This window comes from Marmota marmota, unplaced genomic scaffold (assembly GCF_001458135.2).
Source record: "Marmota marmota marmota unplaced genomic scaffold, marMar, whole genome shotgun sequence".
Lineage (NCBI taxonomy): Eukaryota > Metazoa > Chordata > Mammalia > Rodentia > Sciuridae > Marmota > Marmota marmota.
In genome coordinates, this window is record NW_026000019.1 from 13,405,203 (window position 1) to 13,422,606 (window position 17,404).

Sequence of the window (17,404 nt, forward strand, 5' to 3'; positions counted from 1 at the left end):
CCCCAAAAAAAAAGAAAAAAAAGAAAAAAGATTTAGTTTGATTAAAAAATCATAGCTCACAATAAAGTGAGACATATTCTTATGATGGAAGGATGGTTTTACATATTAAAAAAATTAGTAAGGTGCTGGGGTTGTGGCTCAGCTGCAGAACGCTTGCCTAGCATGTGCGAGATGCTAGGTTTGAACCTCAGCAGCACATAAAAATAAATAAATGCACTTCATAGTCAAGGCTGCACATGACAAACCCAGCTGGAAGTGAAAGCTCTTCCTCTTAGATCAGGGTGAAATAAGGAGATTCATTCTCACCACTTCTTTTTGACATTGTACTACCCAGCCGTAGCAAGAGGAGGAAATAAAATTCATCCAAATAGGAAAGCAAGAAGTGAAAAAGTCTCTATTTACTGATGACATGATCAGAAAAACTAAAGATCCACCAAAACAAACAAACAAACAAAAAACCCTGTTAAAACTAATAAACAAATTCAGTACAGTTTCAGGGTACAAAATCCAACCTATAAAAATCATTAGCATTTCTACACACTGATAACGAATTATCCAAAAAGGATATTAAGAAAACAACTCCATTCACAACAGAAACAAAAAAACTTAAATGTAAACTTAATTAAGGAGGAAAAAGACCTGTAAGTTGAAAATTATAAGACACTGATAAAAGAATTTAAAGAAAATACAAATGGCAGGATAGCCCATGTTTGTGGATTGGAATAATTAATATTGTAAAAATGTCCACAGTACTCAAAGCAATCTGCAGATTCAATACTATCCCTATCAAAATTCCAATATCATTTTTTTAATTGAAATAGAAAAAAAATCCTTAACTCATTTTGTCCCATGGTCCCAGATGTGGAACATCTATAAACACTTAAATTAAGCAACAAATATTACAGTAATATTACAGTAACTTTGAAATAATTATGTTTTTAGAGTTCTATTCTTTTGAGACAATAGATGATTAGAATGTTTTAAAATATTTTAAAATTCATTTTGAAAATGGCCCAAACTTCTTCTTCTCTGGTAATTGTAGATAGAATGCTTTTGTTTATTTTTAGTGATGCTAAGGATCAAAGCCAGTGCCTCACACATGCTAGGCAATTACTCTGTCACTGAACTATACAGCCTCAGCCCTAAAGTTACTTCTACTGAATGTTCAATTGAACAAAATACTATGTACACAACTGACAGAAAATTTAAGAAATAAATTCATGAAAGTATTTTATCATTTTATTTTGAGGAATGCACTATATTTCAGATTATTAATGGTGGAAATACCTATCCTATAAATGGGATACTGGGACAATGTATACTGCATAGTCATTTGCAGTGTACTACATGGACATTCTGGGATGCAGAAATGAAATTAACCTGCCCTCATTCTCAGTTTGTACATCAAAATTCATCTTTGCCCTTCTCTATCCTACCTTGAGTTCTAAGAGGCTGAATGCTAAGGACCAGGTTTTCCCTCTGAACTTGCCCAATGGAAAGGACTTCCAGAAATGAGACAAGAATACTTAATCTCCATGATCCTATGTCACAAGCCACAAATTGGCTGAGGCTGAAACTCTACACAGAGCCACAGCTTCAGCACTCACTGGTTTTGCTAGCTGTTGATAACACAATGGGTAATAATTGCCACCTTCTGTTGGTAATCCGTGGGTATTGCATCATATCTGGTTAGTTCCCACAAACTGTCCATACCTTTATAAATAGTTTTTTCTTTATGCTAACTGGATGAAATATGGATAATATGATTAAAGCTGTTCCAAACTTTTGTAAATAGTTTTTTTTCTTTATGCTAACTGAATGAAATATGGATAATATGATTATCAGATATTAAGAACAGAATTTGCTAAAACAATTTACAGGAGAGAAGTCCACAAGACTTGGTCATGATTCTGGGCACTGTGTGGAGTTATCAGGATGTTGCTATAACTTTGACTTGTTTTAATGAGAAAGTGGTTGAGAAGGACCCAATGATGATCTTTTGCTTGGGAGTCAGGTAGTTCTACAGATGGTTGAAGTGATAGAGAATAAACAACCATGCTTTTTTTTCCCCCATCAATTTATTAACTGCTTATGACTTATTGGCACTTATTGAATTATTGGATTACAAGCTACAGGCACCATAAGGGAAAACAGACTAAAAGTGTCCTCTGAAACTGACAACACTGATGAAAAATCAAGGAAGAGGGCCATATGATTATGGATTCGATACAAATAATGAAATTCTCATTATAAAATGGTTAGATAATAAATTCACCATTGTTAGTACAAGCTATGATATGTTGGAATCCCTCACCAAAGTTCAGCAATGGAAAGAAGACCAGAGCCAACATGACTCAACCAAAAGTGGTAGGACCTGTAGCAATTTCAGTGGTGGTGTGGATAAACATGACTGATTGGTTTCCAAACACTCCACTTCTATTAGAGGAAAAAAAAAAAAAAAGTACTGACCTTTGCTCACTCAAATAACTGCTGTGTATATTATAAATGCATGGATTATTTAAACTTGTGAAAAAAGAAAAGAATGATATAAATTTGTTGGGTTTCAAGAGATATTTGCTGTGTACTAAATGTGATACTATATTGCCTCAGTGTCCTATTTTTAGGACAATCTGTATTTCATACTTAATGATAATAAAGAATATATAAGCTCTAGGATCATGATTTCCAAACCATTTTAAAGCACCTGTGTCAATGTTGTTAAAATACCTGCAGAACTAAAAACTTGGGGCTTAGAGATTTGAATCTGTACGGAATCATAAGACTCAAAGTAGCTAAAACAAACTTTGGGGGCGGGACACAAACACAGAAGCACTGCGTTACCTGACTTCAACATACATTATATATATAAAAAAATTACATAGAAAAACCTTAAAAATACAAAAAACATTATAAAGAAACTGTAATAAAAACGACATGGGCAGTGGCATAAAAACAGATATGCTCACCAATGGAATAGGATAGAAAGCCCAGAAATAAACCTACACATTTATGGGAAGTTGATTTGTTTTTGTTGGGTGTGTGTGTGTGTGTGTGTGTGTGTGTGTATGTATGCGCGCACGTTAGGGATTGATGGTCAATTGGTTTTTTGAGAAAAGTGCCAAGAACACATGATGAGGAAAGGATAGTTTCTTCAAAAAACAGTGTTGGGGAAAATGGTGATCCATGTGCAGAAAACTAACACTGGACCCTTACCTTACACTACTTACAAAATTGAAATTAACATGGATTAAAAACTTAACTATTAGGGGCTGGGGTTGTAGCTCAGTGGTAGAGTGCTTACCTAGCATGTGTGAGGCACTGGGTTTGATTCTCAGCACCGCATATCAATAAATAAAGTAAGGGTCCATGACAACTAAAATATAAAAAAAAAACTCTAACAAACAAACAAACAAACAAACAAAACCTTAACTATAAGACCTGAAACTATTATAAGAAAATAGAGGGGCTGTGGTTGTGGCTTAGCGGTAGAGCGCTTGCCTTGTATGTGCGGGGCCCTGGGTTCGATCCTCAGCACCACATAAAAATAAATAAATGAAATAGAGGTATTAAAAAAGAAAAGTAAATAGAGGGGGAAAACTCTGTAACATTGGTCTGGCAATGATATTTTGGATCTGATTCTGAGAACACAAAGCAAAAATAAACAAATTGCATCAAACTAAAAAGCTGCTTCTGCTCAGCAAAGGAAATGATTAACAAAGAGACAAAACAAAGTGAGAGAAAATATTTGCAAGCCATGTACCTGATATGAGGTTAAAATTCTAAATATATAAGAAACATAATTCACTCAGTAAGAAAACAAAAACCTAATTAACAAATGGGCCAAGTATCTGAACAGATAGCAACAGAAGATATTAATGCCAATAGGTACAATAGGGGCACTCGGTCTACTGAGCCACATCCCCAGGCCTATTTTGTATTTTTATTTAGAGTTGCTTAGCACCTCACTATTGCTAAGGCTGGCTTTGAACTCGTGATCCTCCTGCCTCAGCCTCCTGAGCCGCTGGGATTATAGGCATGTGCCACTGTGTCTGGCTAAAGTGTCCACTTTTGCACTCCCTAACCTGTATCTTCTCTCACAAACCCTCCAACCAAGCTTGTATCTCATCCATGCCACCAGAAGAACTTACATTAACATTACAATCAATAACGACCTTTGCACTGCTAAGTCCAGTGGTCATTTCTCAGTTCCTATTCAACTTGAGCCACTAGAAGCATTTACCACAATTGATCACCACCTTCTCCTTGGCTTCCACCTGACTTTCTTTTACCTCACTGTCTCCTCTGTTGTTTCTTTCTCATCTACTTAACTCTTAAAACACTGGATTACTCCAGGATCAGTCCATGAACTCCTGTTTATCTACATTCTTGGTTTCATGGGTTTTGACTACCATCTAATTTCTCTACTCCCACATTTGTATATATCTTCACAGTCTGGGACACTTGCTTGAACTTCAGACTCATACATATAATAGCCTAATCAATATTTCCACTTGGAATGTCTATTAGAGATTTCAAGTTTAACATGTTCAAAAAAGAACTTGTCTTCTCTTGTTTTTTCTTTTTAACCACAATATCCAAATACTGCTTTTAAATAAAATTTAGAAACTCTTGGAATATGTTTAAAAATCAACAGCAAAACCCAAATCCTATGGGGGTCTGGGGTTGTGGCTCAGCGGTAGAGCGTTCGCCTAGCAAGTGCAGGGTGATGGGTTTGATCCTCAGCACTACATAAAAATAAATAAATGGAATCAAGATATTGTGTCCAACTAACTACAACTAAAGAATAAATATTTTAAAAAATTTAAAAAAAAACTCTTACAAGAAGCCACTGCAAAATTTTCAGAAGTGAGTAAAGATATGAATTTATAGATTCAATAAGCACAGTGAGTTTAAAGCAGGATAAATAAATATATCCACATCTAAACACAAACAGAGAAATTATAAAAGTAATATGCACGGACATAAATCTTAAATAGAAACCAAAAAGAAAAGATCAGTTCCCTATAATGGACTGCCAATAGGTTTCTCAAGAGCAACAAGACCAGTCAGATTACAATAAAATCATTATCTTTCAAACCACTCAGGAAAAACAACGATCAACTTAAAAACTCTACACTCAGTTGAAATATCATTCAAAAGCAAGAGTTGAAATAAAAACATTTTCAGATAAAGACTGATGGTTTACATTAAAGACCTAAAGTTAATGAAATATTTAAGTATGTACTTTAGGAAGATGACAACTGAGCCCATAATGAAGGAAAGGAAGGCAAAAACAATGGATTCCATATTATTTTCTAATATTTTTCACATTCTTGAAATATTTCATAATTAAACATGTAAAAGATTTAGAAAAACAGTAGAAAAATTGCCAATAAAATAAAAAAAAGAAAGAAAATTATAGGGCAAAATAACCCATTCTTCTAGTTAAGATGAAAAGAAACTGGTAACAGCTAGTACTGCAAAGGTGAAAGCCATCATTCCTGGTGCTGTTTAGTATTTATAACTGGAACAACTTTTCTGGAAAAAGATTTGGTAACACGTACAAACATGTTAACATTATGCATATACCTTAACAGCAATTCTTTTTAGGAATATCTTAAGGAAACTACTGAAAATATGTGCAAGATAAACCATAAGATATTTATTATAACATCTTAAAAGAGCAAAAACGTTACTGACTGGTTAAATTAATAATACATCTACTACATGATGGACTACTACATTTCTAACACAAAAAAATTAGAATAAAGTTTTTTTAAACTTGAGATCTACTGCACATGTACAGTGACTTTTAAATAATATAAAATACTTTTAATGTCAAGGCAAAATGCCCACAATTTGTTGAGTACAAAAAAAAAAAATCAGATTTCAAAAATGAAACTATTATAATTCCAATTTGTTTAAAACAATTCTTTATAAGAGACTAAAAATCTACATACAGAAATATTAAAAGTTATTCGGGTAGTGGGACTATCATGTTCATTTTTTTTTTTATTAACCAGAATTTTCTAACTTTTAAAAATGAACATGATTAATTATATATATATATTTAAATTATTTTTTAGTTGTTGATGGACCTTTATTTTTAATTTATTTATATGCAGTGCTGAGAATCAAATCCAGTGTCTCACACATGCTAGACAAGTGCTCTGCCAATGAGCCACAACCCCAGGCAATTATTTTATATATTTGAAAAAACTTTTTAAAAATCCTATTTTTGAGAGTCTTTTTTTGGGGGGGCTGGGTTGTGACTCAGCGGTAGAGCACTTGCCTGGCACATGCAAGGCCCTGGGTTCAATCCTCAGCACCACATATAAATAAATAAAATAAAAGCATTGTGTCTAATTATAACTAAAAAATAAATATTAAAAAAGAGTCTTTTTTTGATTTATATATTATAAAAAACAGTTATTTGGGGGCTGGGGTTGTGGCATAGTGGTTGAGCACTTGTCTGGCATGTGTGAGGTACTGGGTTTGATCCTCAGCACCACATAAAAAGAAATAAAAATGAAACCAAGGTATTGTGTATATCTCTAACTCAAAAACAAACAAACAAACAAACAAATAAAAAAAAACCCAAAACAGTTGTTTTAAATCTCACTTCCTCTAAAATGTGAAAACATGAGGGTTTATAAATACTAGGTCCACCAAATCTAATGGTAAGAGAGGAGGCTAGTTTTACTTAGCATTTCTTGTTAATAATTAGCTTAAGAAGTTATTGTTATCATTTCACTAAACATTAAGAAGAATGAGTTCATGCAAAAAATTAATATACATAGGTCAGACCTCTCTAGAAGAGGTTGAAAAAATTCTGTAACCAGCAAAGGGGAATATTTACATAATATATATTTTATTATTGTTTACAAATTGCTAAATCTCTTTAATTCTTATGCACACACATCAATTCACTTGAGCTCATCGACCTTGTCCTTCCCAGTGTCCCCTTTCTGCTTTTGACCCCTTCTTCCAACGTGCCTGACTTGTGCTTGCTCCATGTCCTGTTATGTCCCCCATTCCCAGGAATGTGCTGTCACTCCAGAAAGTGAGAATCTCACTCTGTCATCTTCGGGGGCTGTTGACCAGTCATCCTGCACAGGGACACCACTGTCTTCCACCATTTCCTCCCCCGAAGGTACATAAGGGAGCAGCTGCGTGTGTCCCCCACTTAGTCCACAGCTGTCCATCTTATATTTGCAAAAGAAACATTTAATATTCTAGAATTCTCTGATTAACTACTGGAGAAATGTCTCTGCTTAGCTGACTCTATTTGGCACTTGCTGAAAGTCTCCACCATCAGGGTACAATACTCTGTTTTTGGTACATTTAATAAAGAGCCATAGATCTATTTGCTTATTACTCACTCCTATATATATTACTTGTTATTTCTGGTTAATAATTCAGGTCTGAGGATGGCTCCAAATTGCTGTCCTCTGCACTCCAATATATTAAATTTTTCCTAATCCTTTCACTGTCAAAATAACATTTAAAAATTTATTAGTTATTGATGGACTTTTATTCATTTATTTATTTATATGTGATGCTGAGAATTGAACCCAGTGCCACACATGCTAGACAAGTGCTCTACCACTAAGCCCCAACCCCAGCCCCTCAAAATAACATTTTTATAATCGTGTGAAGTGAGGAAGTAGCTGAAAGTTTGATGTATTAAGTCTTTGCTTTGTATGTTATTTTGAACTGTATGCTACCTATGCTGGTTTCTTAATTTACTTCAACGTGTACTCAAAATAAATTTATCTAAGACATTTTACTTTAATACACCTAAAAGCTACCTTTCACCTATAATACCTTCTTCCTATTCTTTGTTCCTTCATATTATCGTTTCTTTTGAAGTATTCTTCCCTGAGTTTTTTTGATATTCAGGATTGAACCCAGGGGCGCTCCACTATTGAGCAATATCCCTTTCCCCTTTTAAGATTTTATTTTGGGACAGGATCTCCTTAAACTGCCCAGACTAGCCTTAGACTTATAATTCAGTTCTGCTTCAGCCTCCAGAGTAGATGGTATTACAAGCATGTACCACTGAGCCCAGCTCCTCTATGATTTTTTAAAACTGCAAATCTGATCTTATAATTATTCTTGCTTAAGATCCTTTTAAGACAAAATCCAAAACCCTTAATGTTGCTTAAAAAGTCCTGTACAATACAGATTCTCCTGAACTCTCCCAGTTTATCTTAGTCTACCTTCTCCCACCCTCTCCAGCTACACTGACACTTTGTGGTCTTTGCACAGTGGTTTGCTTTTCCTGAATCATTTTTGTCTTTACCACAGAGCTCAGTTGGCGCTTATTCTTTTTTTTTTAGTACCAGGGATTAAACCTAGAGGTGCTTCTTAACCACTGAACCACATCCCCAGCTCCTCCCCCTTTTTTCTTTTCTTTTTTTAAGATAAGACAGAATCTTACTAAGTTGCTCAGAGCCTTACTAAGTTGCTGAGGCTGGTTTTGAACTTGTGATCTTCCTGCCTCAGCCTCCTGAGCTGCTTCGATTACAGGTGGGTGCCACCATGCCCAGCAAAGCTTATTCATTTTTAAGATTTGAGCTCAATGTCACTTCCCTAAGGAAGCCTGCCTCAGGATCAGTTTCTTCTGGTTTATGTTTTTACAATAGCTCCTTCTTCTTCTGTTTTTTAGGGCTTAATTTTATAATTACACACTTATGTAAATTATATACTATGGGCTAGTTTTTGTTAGAAAACTGGAAATCCATGAAGGCAGGGTCTATGTTTTGCTTACCATTTAAATATCAGTCCTTAATTAGCATAATTCTTGACTCAATATGTACACAGAGGTAATTTATAGGGGATATAACCAATTTAATTGACAGGCTTGCTGAATGTCTTTTTAAAAATATTATTTAGTTGTAGATGGATACAATACCTTTATTTTATTTATTTATTTTTATGTGGTACTGAGGATCAAACCCAGTGCCTTACACTTGCTAGGCAAACGCTCTGCCACTGAGCTATAACCCCAGCACAAGCTGATGTCTTTTAATGTTTTTTTTTTTTTTTAATTCCTAAGAAATGAAAGGAGTCACACTTGGAAATTAGAAGTTCAAACTTTAAAACACTGCAGAAACATGGAACAAAGTCACCTTGAGAAGCAAAGATCTATGTAGAATTAGGTGTTTAAAAATCTTGGTTATTATTTGGTAAGACAAGTCACTTAACACCCTTAAATCTAAATTTCCTCATTTATAAAACAGAAAATAGAATTAGTCCTTCCCAGCTCATATAATTATTGTGAGGACCACAAAGAGAAAGAATAATAAACTGTAAAACACTAAACAAACGTTATCTAGTATAGTTATTACTGAATAAATGAGGCACTGGAGAGGTTCATCTGCAGGTAAGACTCATAAATTTAAGCAATATACAAAAGATAAACCTGAATCAAGTTAACAATTGAATTTCCTAAGGTTTGCTACTACTTAGCATTCTTTTTTAGGGAAGAAAAGATAAAAGATGATTTTTTTCTTTTTTGATAAAACATTTTCCTGATGTTAAAGAAATATATTGCAAAACCAAGTAAATCCAATCCAGTTAAAATTTTGGGCAATGATGAGATGGGAAAAGCTACTATTTACTGAGTTATGTATGGAGAGCTATCTGTTCAAAGTTACACATGTAGTCATGTGCTGCATCACGAGGTTTTGGTCAATGACAGACCACATGTATGATAGTAGTCCCATAAGATTATAATGAAGCTATAAAATTTGTATTGCCTGGTGACATCATGGCCTTAGCAAAGTCATATTTGTGGTTATGCTAGTGTAAACAAACATACTGTGCTGCCAGTTATATAAAATTATAACCCATACAATTATGTATAGTACATAATTCTTAATAATGATAATAAATGACTATGCTACTAGTTTATATAATTATTATACTATTCTTTTTAGCCTTATTTTAGAGTGTATTTCCTTATACTTATTAAAAAATAAAGGTTTACTGTAACACAGTATATCACATTGTCCTCCCAGCAGCCTCATACAGCCTATGTTCTCCTTGTCCTGATTACATCAAGAGGCGGTGCAGAGTGATTGACCCAGACCATTTAGGTTTGTGTAGCACATTCTATGATGCTTGCATAACCCCAAAATCACCTAGGGACAAATTTCTCAGAACATATCCCCATCATTAGGCAATACATGACTATATATAAATACTCATTTAATCCTCTTAAAAATTTGATCAGGTAAATACTTATTATTATAATCTTCATTCTGCAGACAGAGAAATAGAGTACAAAAGGGTTAGATAAACTTGTCCAAGATTACACAAATTCAGAACAGGATTTACTCTGGCTCCAGAATTCACACCGAACTATTTTCAACTTACTACATTAAACAGTTCTGATTTCTCAAGGTCTCCATAAAATGTTGTTGATTGAATCAAATATTCACTTGCCAAATACAAAGAAGGCAATTTCCAAAACTGAGGGATAGAAATAAGCAAATGAAGGCTTTACAATTTTAATCTTATAGACTTAAAATAGACTATATTCTTTCTCCTTTTAATACTCTAACTACATTCTGATTTTAGAAAATGCGGTCAAAATAAAAATTGGTTGTATACACTGACCAGGATATGATCCACTCGGTCTCTTTTCTTTCTTCCAAATTTCATCATTTTCTGCCAATCAGTTTTGTGGTTTGGCTCCTTTTTGAGACTAAACAACTTGAGTACTTCAGTTGTTATGAAGTTCTGCAGAAACAAAGGAATGAATGAAACAAGAACACCAAAATTCCTGAGATTTATGTGTTTACAATGCAGTGGACAAATTTGTAGTAAGATTACAATATTTATGACAAAGGATCACAAATTTCTTCCACTTACAGTTCCACTTAGAAATTTAAAGGGAAAAGCATCCTAAATGCTCAGATTTTATTCACTTAAAATAATTTTTGTACCCAGGTGTGGAGGCCTGTGGTCTTGGTTACTCAGGAAACTGAGGCAGGAGGATCTCATGAGCCCAGGAGTTTGAGACCACCCTGGGCAACATAGTGAAACTCCATCTCAAGGGAAAGAAAAAGTTTTTGTTTTTTATACAACATATAAAATAAAACCCACTGAGAATCCATAAAGAAAAAAATTACTCCATAGTTCCCTTTGCCTAATTAGCTAATTCCCAGCTGATAAAACTACTAAAGAAAGTGTAAAATAAATATCTGAACTAGAAAAATTCTAAAGAAATTTTTGCAAGCAATGTTTTATTAGAAAAAATGCAAGCTTTTATCTGGGATAGTTTATTTTGAAGCACCAAGATTTGAATATGTCACACTAAAAAGATTCTAATGAACACTTCAGTATGAGAAGCATAATTTTACTGTTAACAATACCTTAACTATCCACCTTAGACACTAAAATTAGTGGGCAGCATGCTAAATTGATGCACACAGTTTGCCGATGGCTAGCACATTACCTATCTTTATTTCAATTTGCTTTATTACAGTCAAAGTTGCTTCTGTTAAAAAACAATATTCTCACATATAGGTAGAAAATACCAATCAAAAATAAATAAAGGCATGAAAGGAAGATAAATAGAGGAGAGGAGACAGAAAAGGGTAGAGAGGAGGGAAGGAAAAGGGAGGCAAAATGGGGATTGAAATCAAATTCCTTGCATATATTATTTTATAAAAATGAACCAAAATAAATGTATAATTAACATGCTCTAAACAAATTAAAAAATAAAATAGCAGCAAAAACCCACAATATTCTCAATTGGGGGAAGGACACTTTATGAATCAGAATTATCTGAGAAGATTCTTGAACTACCTATTGTGTCCCCGAACCCCATCTTTCTCTGCCTACACACAGACACATACACAGTACATTAAAGAATTTACCCACTGTGGAAGGGTGGAAGAAATGGAGCATGCAAGTATGTTTTGAAAAAAACTACTTACTTTAATCTAAGTCAAGGGCTGGCAAATTTTTTTCTATAAAGGAGTGGATGAATGGAAATAGTTCAGGTTTTTGTGGACCATGTGTTTTTTTTTAAACGTTACTGTGTTTTGGAATACTTTTCTTAAAAAATTTATTTATATGTGATACTCAGGATCAAACCCAATGTCTTACACATGCTAGGCAAATGCTCTACCATTGAGCTACAACTGTAGCCTCCCATGTAGTCTTTGTTACAACTACTCAACTCCCCCAGTGTGCCAACAAAGCAACCCCAGATAATATGTAAATAAATGGGCATGGCTGTGGTCCACCAAATATTTACAAAAAGACAGTGAGCTTGGGTTTAGTCCAAGGGTCACAGTTTGCCAACTCATGAGGTAAACATACATCTCATAAATATCTATTGGTGTTCTGTCAGTATGTAGTATTTTTAAAAGGCTTTCTATTTCTAGCCTGGGAAACACAACTCTAAATTCTTGCTACTTGGGCAGTGGTAGGGTTATGCAGTGGTAAGGCTCTTGCCCAGCATGCTGAGGCCCTGGGTTCCATCCACTGCACTGCAGGATGTAGAGGGGGTGGTGTTTGTTACTTCAGAATGGTACTAGAACCAATAGCAGTATCACTTGGGAGCTCGGGTTAAAAAGAATTTCAGCTCCTAACTCGGACCTATTTATTGAATAAGAATGTCCATTTTCACAAGATCCCCAGATGATGCGATGCTTGTTACAGTGGGAGAAGCACTGCTCTGGAAATGAAACCTTTGCTGAATTAAGGAAACATGAATAGACAGAGTGAATGCCACCATGTGACTACAAAATTTTTAAGTCCTTATAGCTTTTGAACACTCGATTTTTTCAAAGGTTTCTAAAGTAACAAAATTTCTAAATATCATGTTATGATCCTTGGATCCTTCCTATTTCAAATCCACATTACCAACTAGAAATCTCTAAAAATCAAAGATGGAAAAGTAACATATTTATCCAGGGCTGGCATGTTTTCGTATGTATTTTTAGAACCTTATGCCTATCACTAAATTTCCAAAATATTCACCTAAAAACATACATGAGTTGCAATAATTTATCTCCCTAGGTATTTCTTAATTTTTCCTTAAATATCATAAATTGTGGCATATATATAATAAAGATGACCACCAAGTTTACAAAAGTTTGGCTCCAGAATTCACAATGAACTCTTTTCAACTTACTATATTAATAGTTTTGATTAGGGTTGATTAGATATAGGGTTCTTTTTGGGCCCGTTGTTTACAGAATCAATGAATTAACAAATATTTACTGAACACCCTCTATAGGACAGACCCTGAGAACATAAAGGTGAATAGTGTACAACAGTGCCTGCTTTTACAGCATTTATAGAGTTTGTGTAAATGAAATCAAATAGAAAAGGAGGTATTTTATAATTTGCAGCTTACCTTGATTTCCTTCAGGTTATTTGGATTTTTCACTCGTCGGAAATAACTAGAGTTGATTCTACATGGCTTCATCCAGACAGGTTGATTCAAGTTGGGATCCTCAGCAAATATTTCCTCAAAAATTTCTTTTGTTAAATCAAAAACCGCCTTGATAGAGAAAGATTAAACAAAATGACTAAGAATCCGCATTATAGTGGGTGAGATGTTTAAAAGTTAAAGTCGTCCTTCCATGTTACATACCTGTTTATAGACCCTTTTACTAGTACTTTCTAGATCCAGTCCCTTATTGGCACAGCCAAGCAGTTTTGTAGGAATACTAATGCTGTGAAGGTCATGGCCTAATTCTTTCCATTTCCAAAGTTCTTCTGCTGCATCATGTACAAGAATTTCTACTTCCTCTGCAGTATGTGGGACTGCCAATAATGTTTCACATGGCTTCTGGGGTGGCCTTTTAGGTTCTGCCATTAAAGGTACAATTGTTTCTTCTGTCTTATTTTTTTGGATCTTATGAGAAGAGCTCAATCCAAAATCTTCATCAAACCAGTCTTGATCATCTCCTAAAGCACTCAGGAACTCCCGACTGATCTCAAGTTCAGCAAGTCTCTTAGCGAGCTCTTCCTGCCCACTGGCACCAAACACTGGGCTCTCCTATAGATATAGAATCATTCAAATAGGGGACTATTTAGTGATTCTGATTTCTTAACAAGTTTTTAAGATAAAGTATATCTTTAATATTTCTCTATAAGCAAAATTAAACAATATGGTAGCTACTAGTTAACAAGAAAGACTTACCGTTCCCACTAATATGCTTACATAGACTTATCATCCAATTTATAATAAAACTTTTGTTGATTCATTTTTTTGTTTTGTTTTGTTTTTTGGGATATCATTATTCCATTTCTGAAGGACTATCTCTGGGATAGGGAAATGGAATATAAAAACTTCTCACCTTTGGTGATTATCTGGCTCAAGTTACTCAAAACCATTACTTTTGCTCAACTGTTGTCTATGGGTAACCTAAACAAATTGATGGCCTGGGTATATGTCATAGTGGATATATTTCAGTTTTAACAGAATCAGCATCACAACTGGTAATCTCTGCAGGGCAACCATGACTGAGTAGTCATGTAAACAATTTCATAGGTGAAAAAAAAATTGCACTGACAAGAACCATTAGAAAGTTCCATAGGATAAATATTTTCAGTGAACTCAGAAGGGATCTAATTGTGGACAGTATGCAGGGGCTGTCAACCCAGCAGTTTGAATGGATGTTTTGTTCCCATAAACTTGGCAGGGCCTGTGACAACCCTATAGTGACTACTCATGACATAACAGAGGACAATTATACTTCAAACAGAAAAATAGCTACATGGCCTTTAAAAAGTAGCATATCATCTTTATCTAATGGACAGCATATCAGAACAAAATCTATCTGGAGTCAAAGAATTAAGACGTACCACACAGGCAAGGTAAATTGACATTTTTCTAGATGAAATACTTACAGGTCTGGGACACATATCTGGAGAGGAGATCTCTTCTTTCTCGTCTTCTAATTCAGACCTTAAGAAGCAATTTGGAACACTGGGTGACTCTTCCTCAAGATTGTGGGACGGGTACTGGGATGATACTTTCTTTTGGTCATCATCAAGAAACCCCTGATTACTCAGCTGAATTTTCTCATTTCTGGCTTTCTTGATTTGTTGTAGCTGACTGACTGTGTCCTTCACAAAGTCTTTCAGTAAACTGTCTGTCAGTAAGCTGACTGTCGCTAGTTGTTGCTTTGACTTCTTTTCCTCACTCAGTGATGATTTCAGCTGGGCTTCTAATTGGTTTTTTTCTTTTGTTAGAAGGTCTAGAAGTGGAGTAGAAAGCTTCTCTGAAACTTCGGAATATAGGTTCTCTTCCTTTTCTGTAAACTGCTGTTGTTTATTCAATTCTTCAGAAAAGGTATTATCTAAAGTATCATCTTCTGCAGTGATGGAAACCTTTCCTGTGGCATCAGAAACAAGGTCTTTGTTTTCCTTTGAAGAAATCAGTGAATCTGCTGAAGTTTGCTGATGAACATGGGCTTCAAGTACCCCAGAAATGTCCTGTGTATTGTCTGTTTCTACTTTAAGACTTCTCTCTCTGTTCACTGAGGCTTCTATATTGTGCATACTAGGTAGAGATTTCTCATAAAAACATCCAATTCCATCTTTTTCTATATCTTTTGAACCCTCTGTGTCTTTTTGTTCTTGACTATAGTTTTGATATTGTTCATTTGAATAAGAGTCTTCATCTTCATTTATGTCTATATAGTCATCAAAGTTTTCTAGAATATGAGATATTTTTTGAGGAGGAGCAAAAATACCATGTTTCTCTTTGCATACAAAATATATAATGCCATCATATGTTCCATTGTTATTTCCTTCAGGTTTATCCAACTCCACTCCAGCCCAAAATCCTTTAGCAAAACTAGTTTCACCTTTGAACCGAAGAGTTCCTGGTTGAACATTGCCAATCAACACCCTATCACCAATGTGGAAATCAAGTAACTCATCTGCAACAGAAACTGAAGCCAAGGAAGGGGCTTCAGTAACCTCCTGTTCATGTTTCACATCACTGCGTTCCTGACTTTTCATTAGCTCAGTAGGGGACTTAAGTTCTAACAGTCTTTCAGAATGAACATTGCTATGAATGGAAAGGCTTTTCCCACTTAGGCACTCACTGATTTCATCATCACTACCAAAGCCACTGACTCTACTTTTAGAGCTCCTTGTTGGCTGTGACTTATCTCCGCAAGACTGAGAGTCTTTCCTGAGTGACAACAAAGATGACTTTTCAGAGTCACCTTTGTACAATTCAGCTGAAATTTCTTTCTTGAAAGAAGACACTTCAAAATCTTCAGAGTATGACGAGTCTTTTAGAGCAAAATGATGTTCCGACAAGGACAAGTTCTTTTCCTCTTTGTTCTTTTGCTCATGAATGTCTTCTCCTGACTGCATGTCTGCAATGTGATCCATATCTTGATCTGAGTTTCTCTCTTTTAACATTTCCTCTTTTTTATGAAGATTTTCAATGGATAATCTAACTAAATCTTTCTGAACATTTGCAGAATCTAAAGGAAAATCTTTCTTTGAAACATTTTCAGATGAGTCTTCCTGTTTCAGGTCTAGTTTCAGCAGGACATCAGATTTTCCAGACAGTTTTGAATAGGCACCTTCAATCTCACTCTCCTCCAATTTTGCATATTCTACTTCTTTTATTTCTGATTTTTGATTAGATTCTTCAACCTTGGCACCCAACACATCAAGAATTATATTAGAGGCATTCAATTCCTTAAGCAGAGGTAATGAAAGTATATTTTCTAAAGAATCTCCAGATTCTGCCCTGGTTTTCCTTGATGATCTGAGAATTAGAGATGGGGTCTGCAAATGTTCTTCAGTTCGACTATCCAATTCAATCATTCTCTTTGCATATGAAGATAAAGACTTTTCTGATACTGATCTCTCAGAACCTGACAATGAAGCATCTTAAAGAAAAAAAAAAATCACCACATCAAAAGTATTTAATCACAATCTATTGATTTCTAAGACCAAACTAAATAAATGCCAAATCTTGGTGAAGAAAAACTCTGGTCAATAACTATGACCTGTTTTGTTTACCATATACAAGAACATACTATTACATATGTTCTTGTATATGGTAAACATGAATATAATATATAGAACATTTAAAAATGTTTTAAAGTTTGGAATAATTTCTTCAGTGTTGTATTATAAAGTGAATAAAATGGAGCTAAGTTTACGCAGCCATTGCTTTGTACAATCATTCTCAAATCATGGAAAAACAAGATTGTATGACGGATATTAAACACATTCTTTGAATAGAAAAATAAGGAGGAAGATATTTCCTAAAAGAATAAATTTCCCTGGAGAGTAATTAAGCTCTTGAATTAAATTAAAAAATAAAAAGAAAGAATATTTCTGCAAATATAGCACTAAAGAGCCAAATTTGCAAAGTACTAGCAAGTAGGACAATTAA

At 34.5% G+C, this 17,404-nt stretch overlaps 1 protein-coding gene across 19 annotated transcripts in view; it reads right to left on the reverse strand.

The window, feature by feature from the left end:
* The window catches only part of Cep350 (centrosomal protein 350), a 159,848-nt gene that overhangs the window by 7,012 nt on the left and 135,432 nt on the right, over positions 1–17,404 (reverse strand). For all 19 annotated transcript variants that reach the window (XM_048809912.1, XM_048809914.1, XM_015491743.2 and 16 more), the window contains 4 exons: positions 14,884–16,892; positions 13,622–14,029; positions 13,382–13,528; positions 10,627–10,749 (listed from right to left, as the gene is read on the reverse strand). In XM_048809912.1, the coding sequence (XP_048665869.1) occupies positions 10,627–10,749; positions 13,382–13,528; positions 13,622–14,029; positions 14,884–16,892 (2,687 nt within the window). The remainder of the gene's footprint in view (positions 1–10,626; positions 10,750–13,381; positions 13,529–13,621; positions 14,030–14,883; positions 16,893–17,404) is intronic.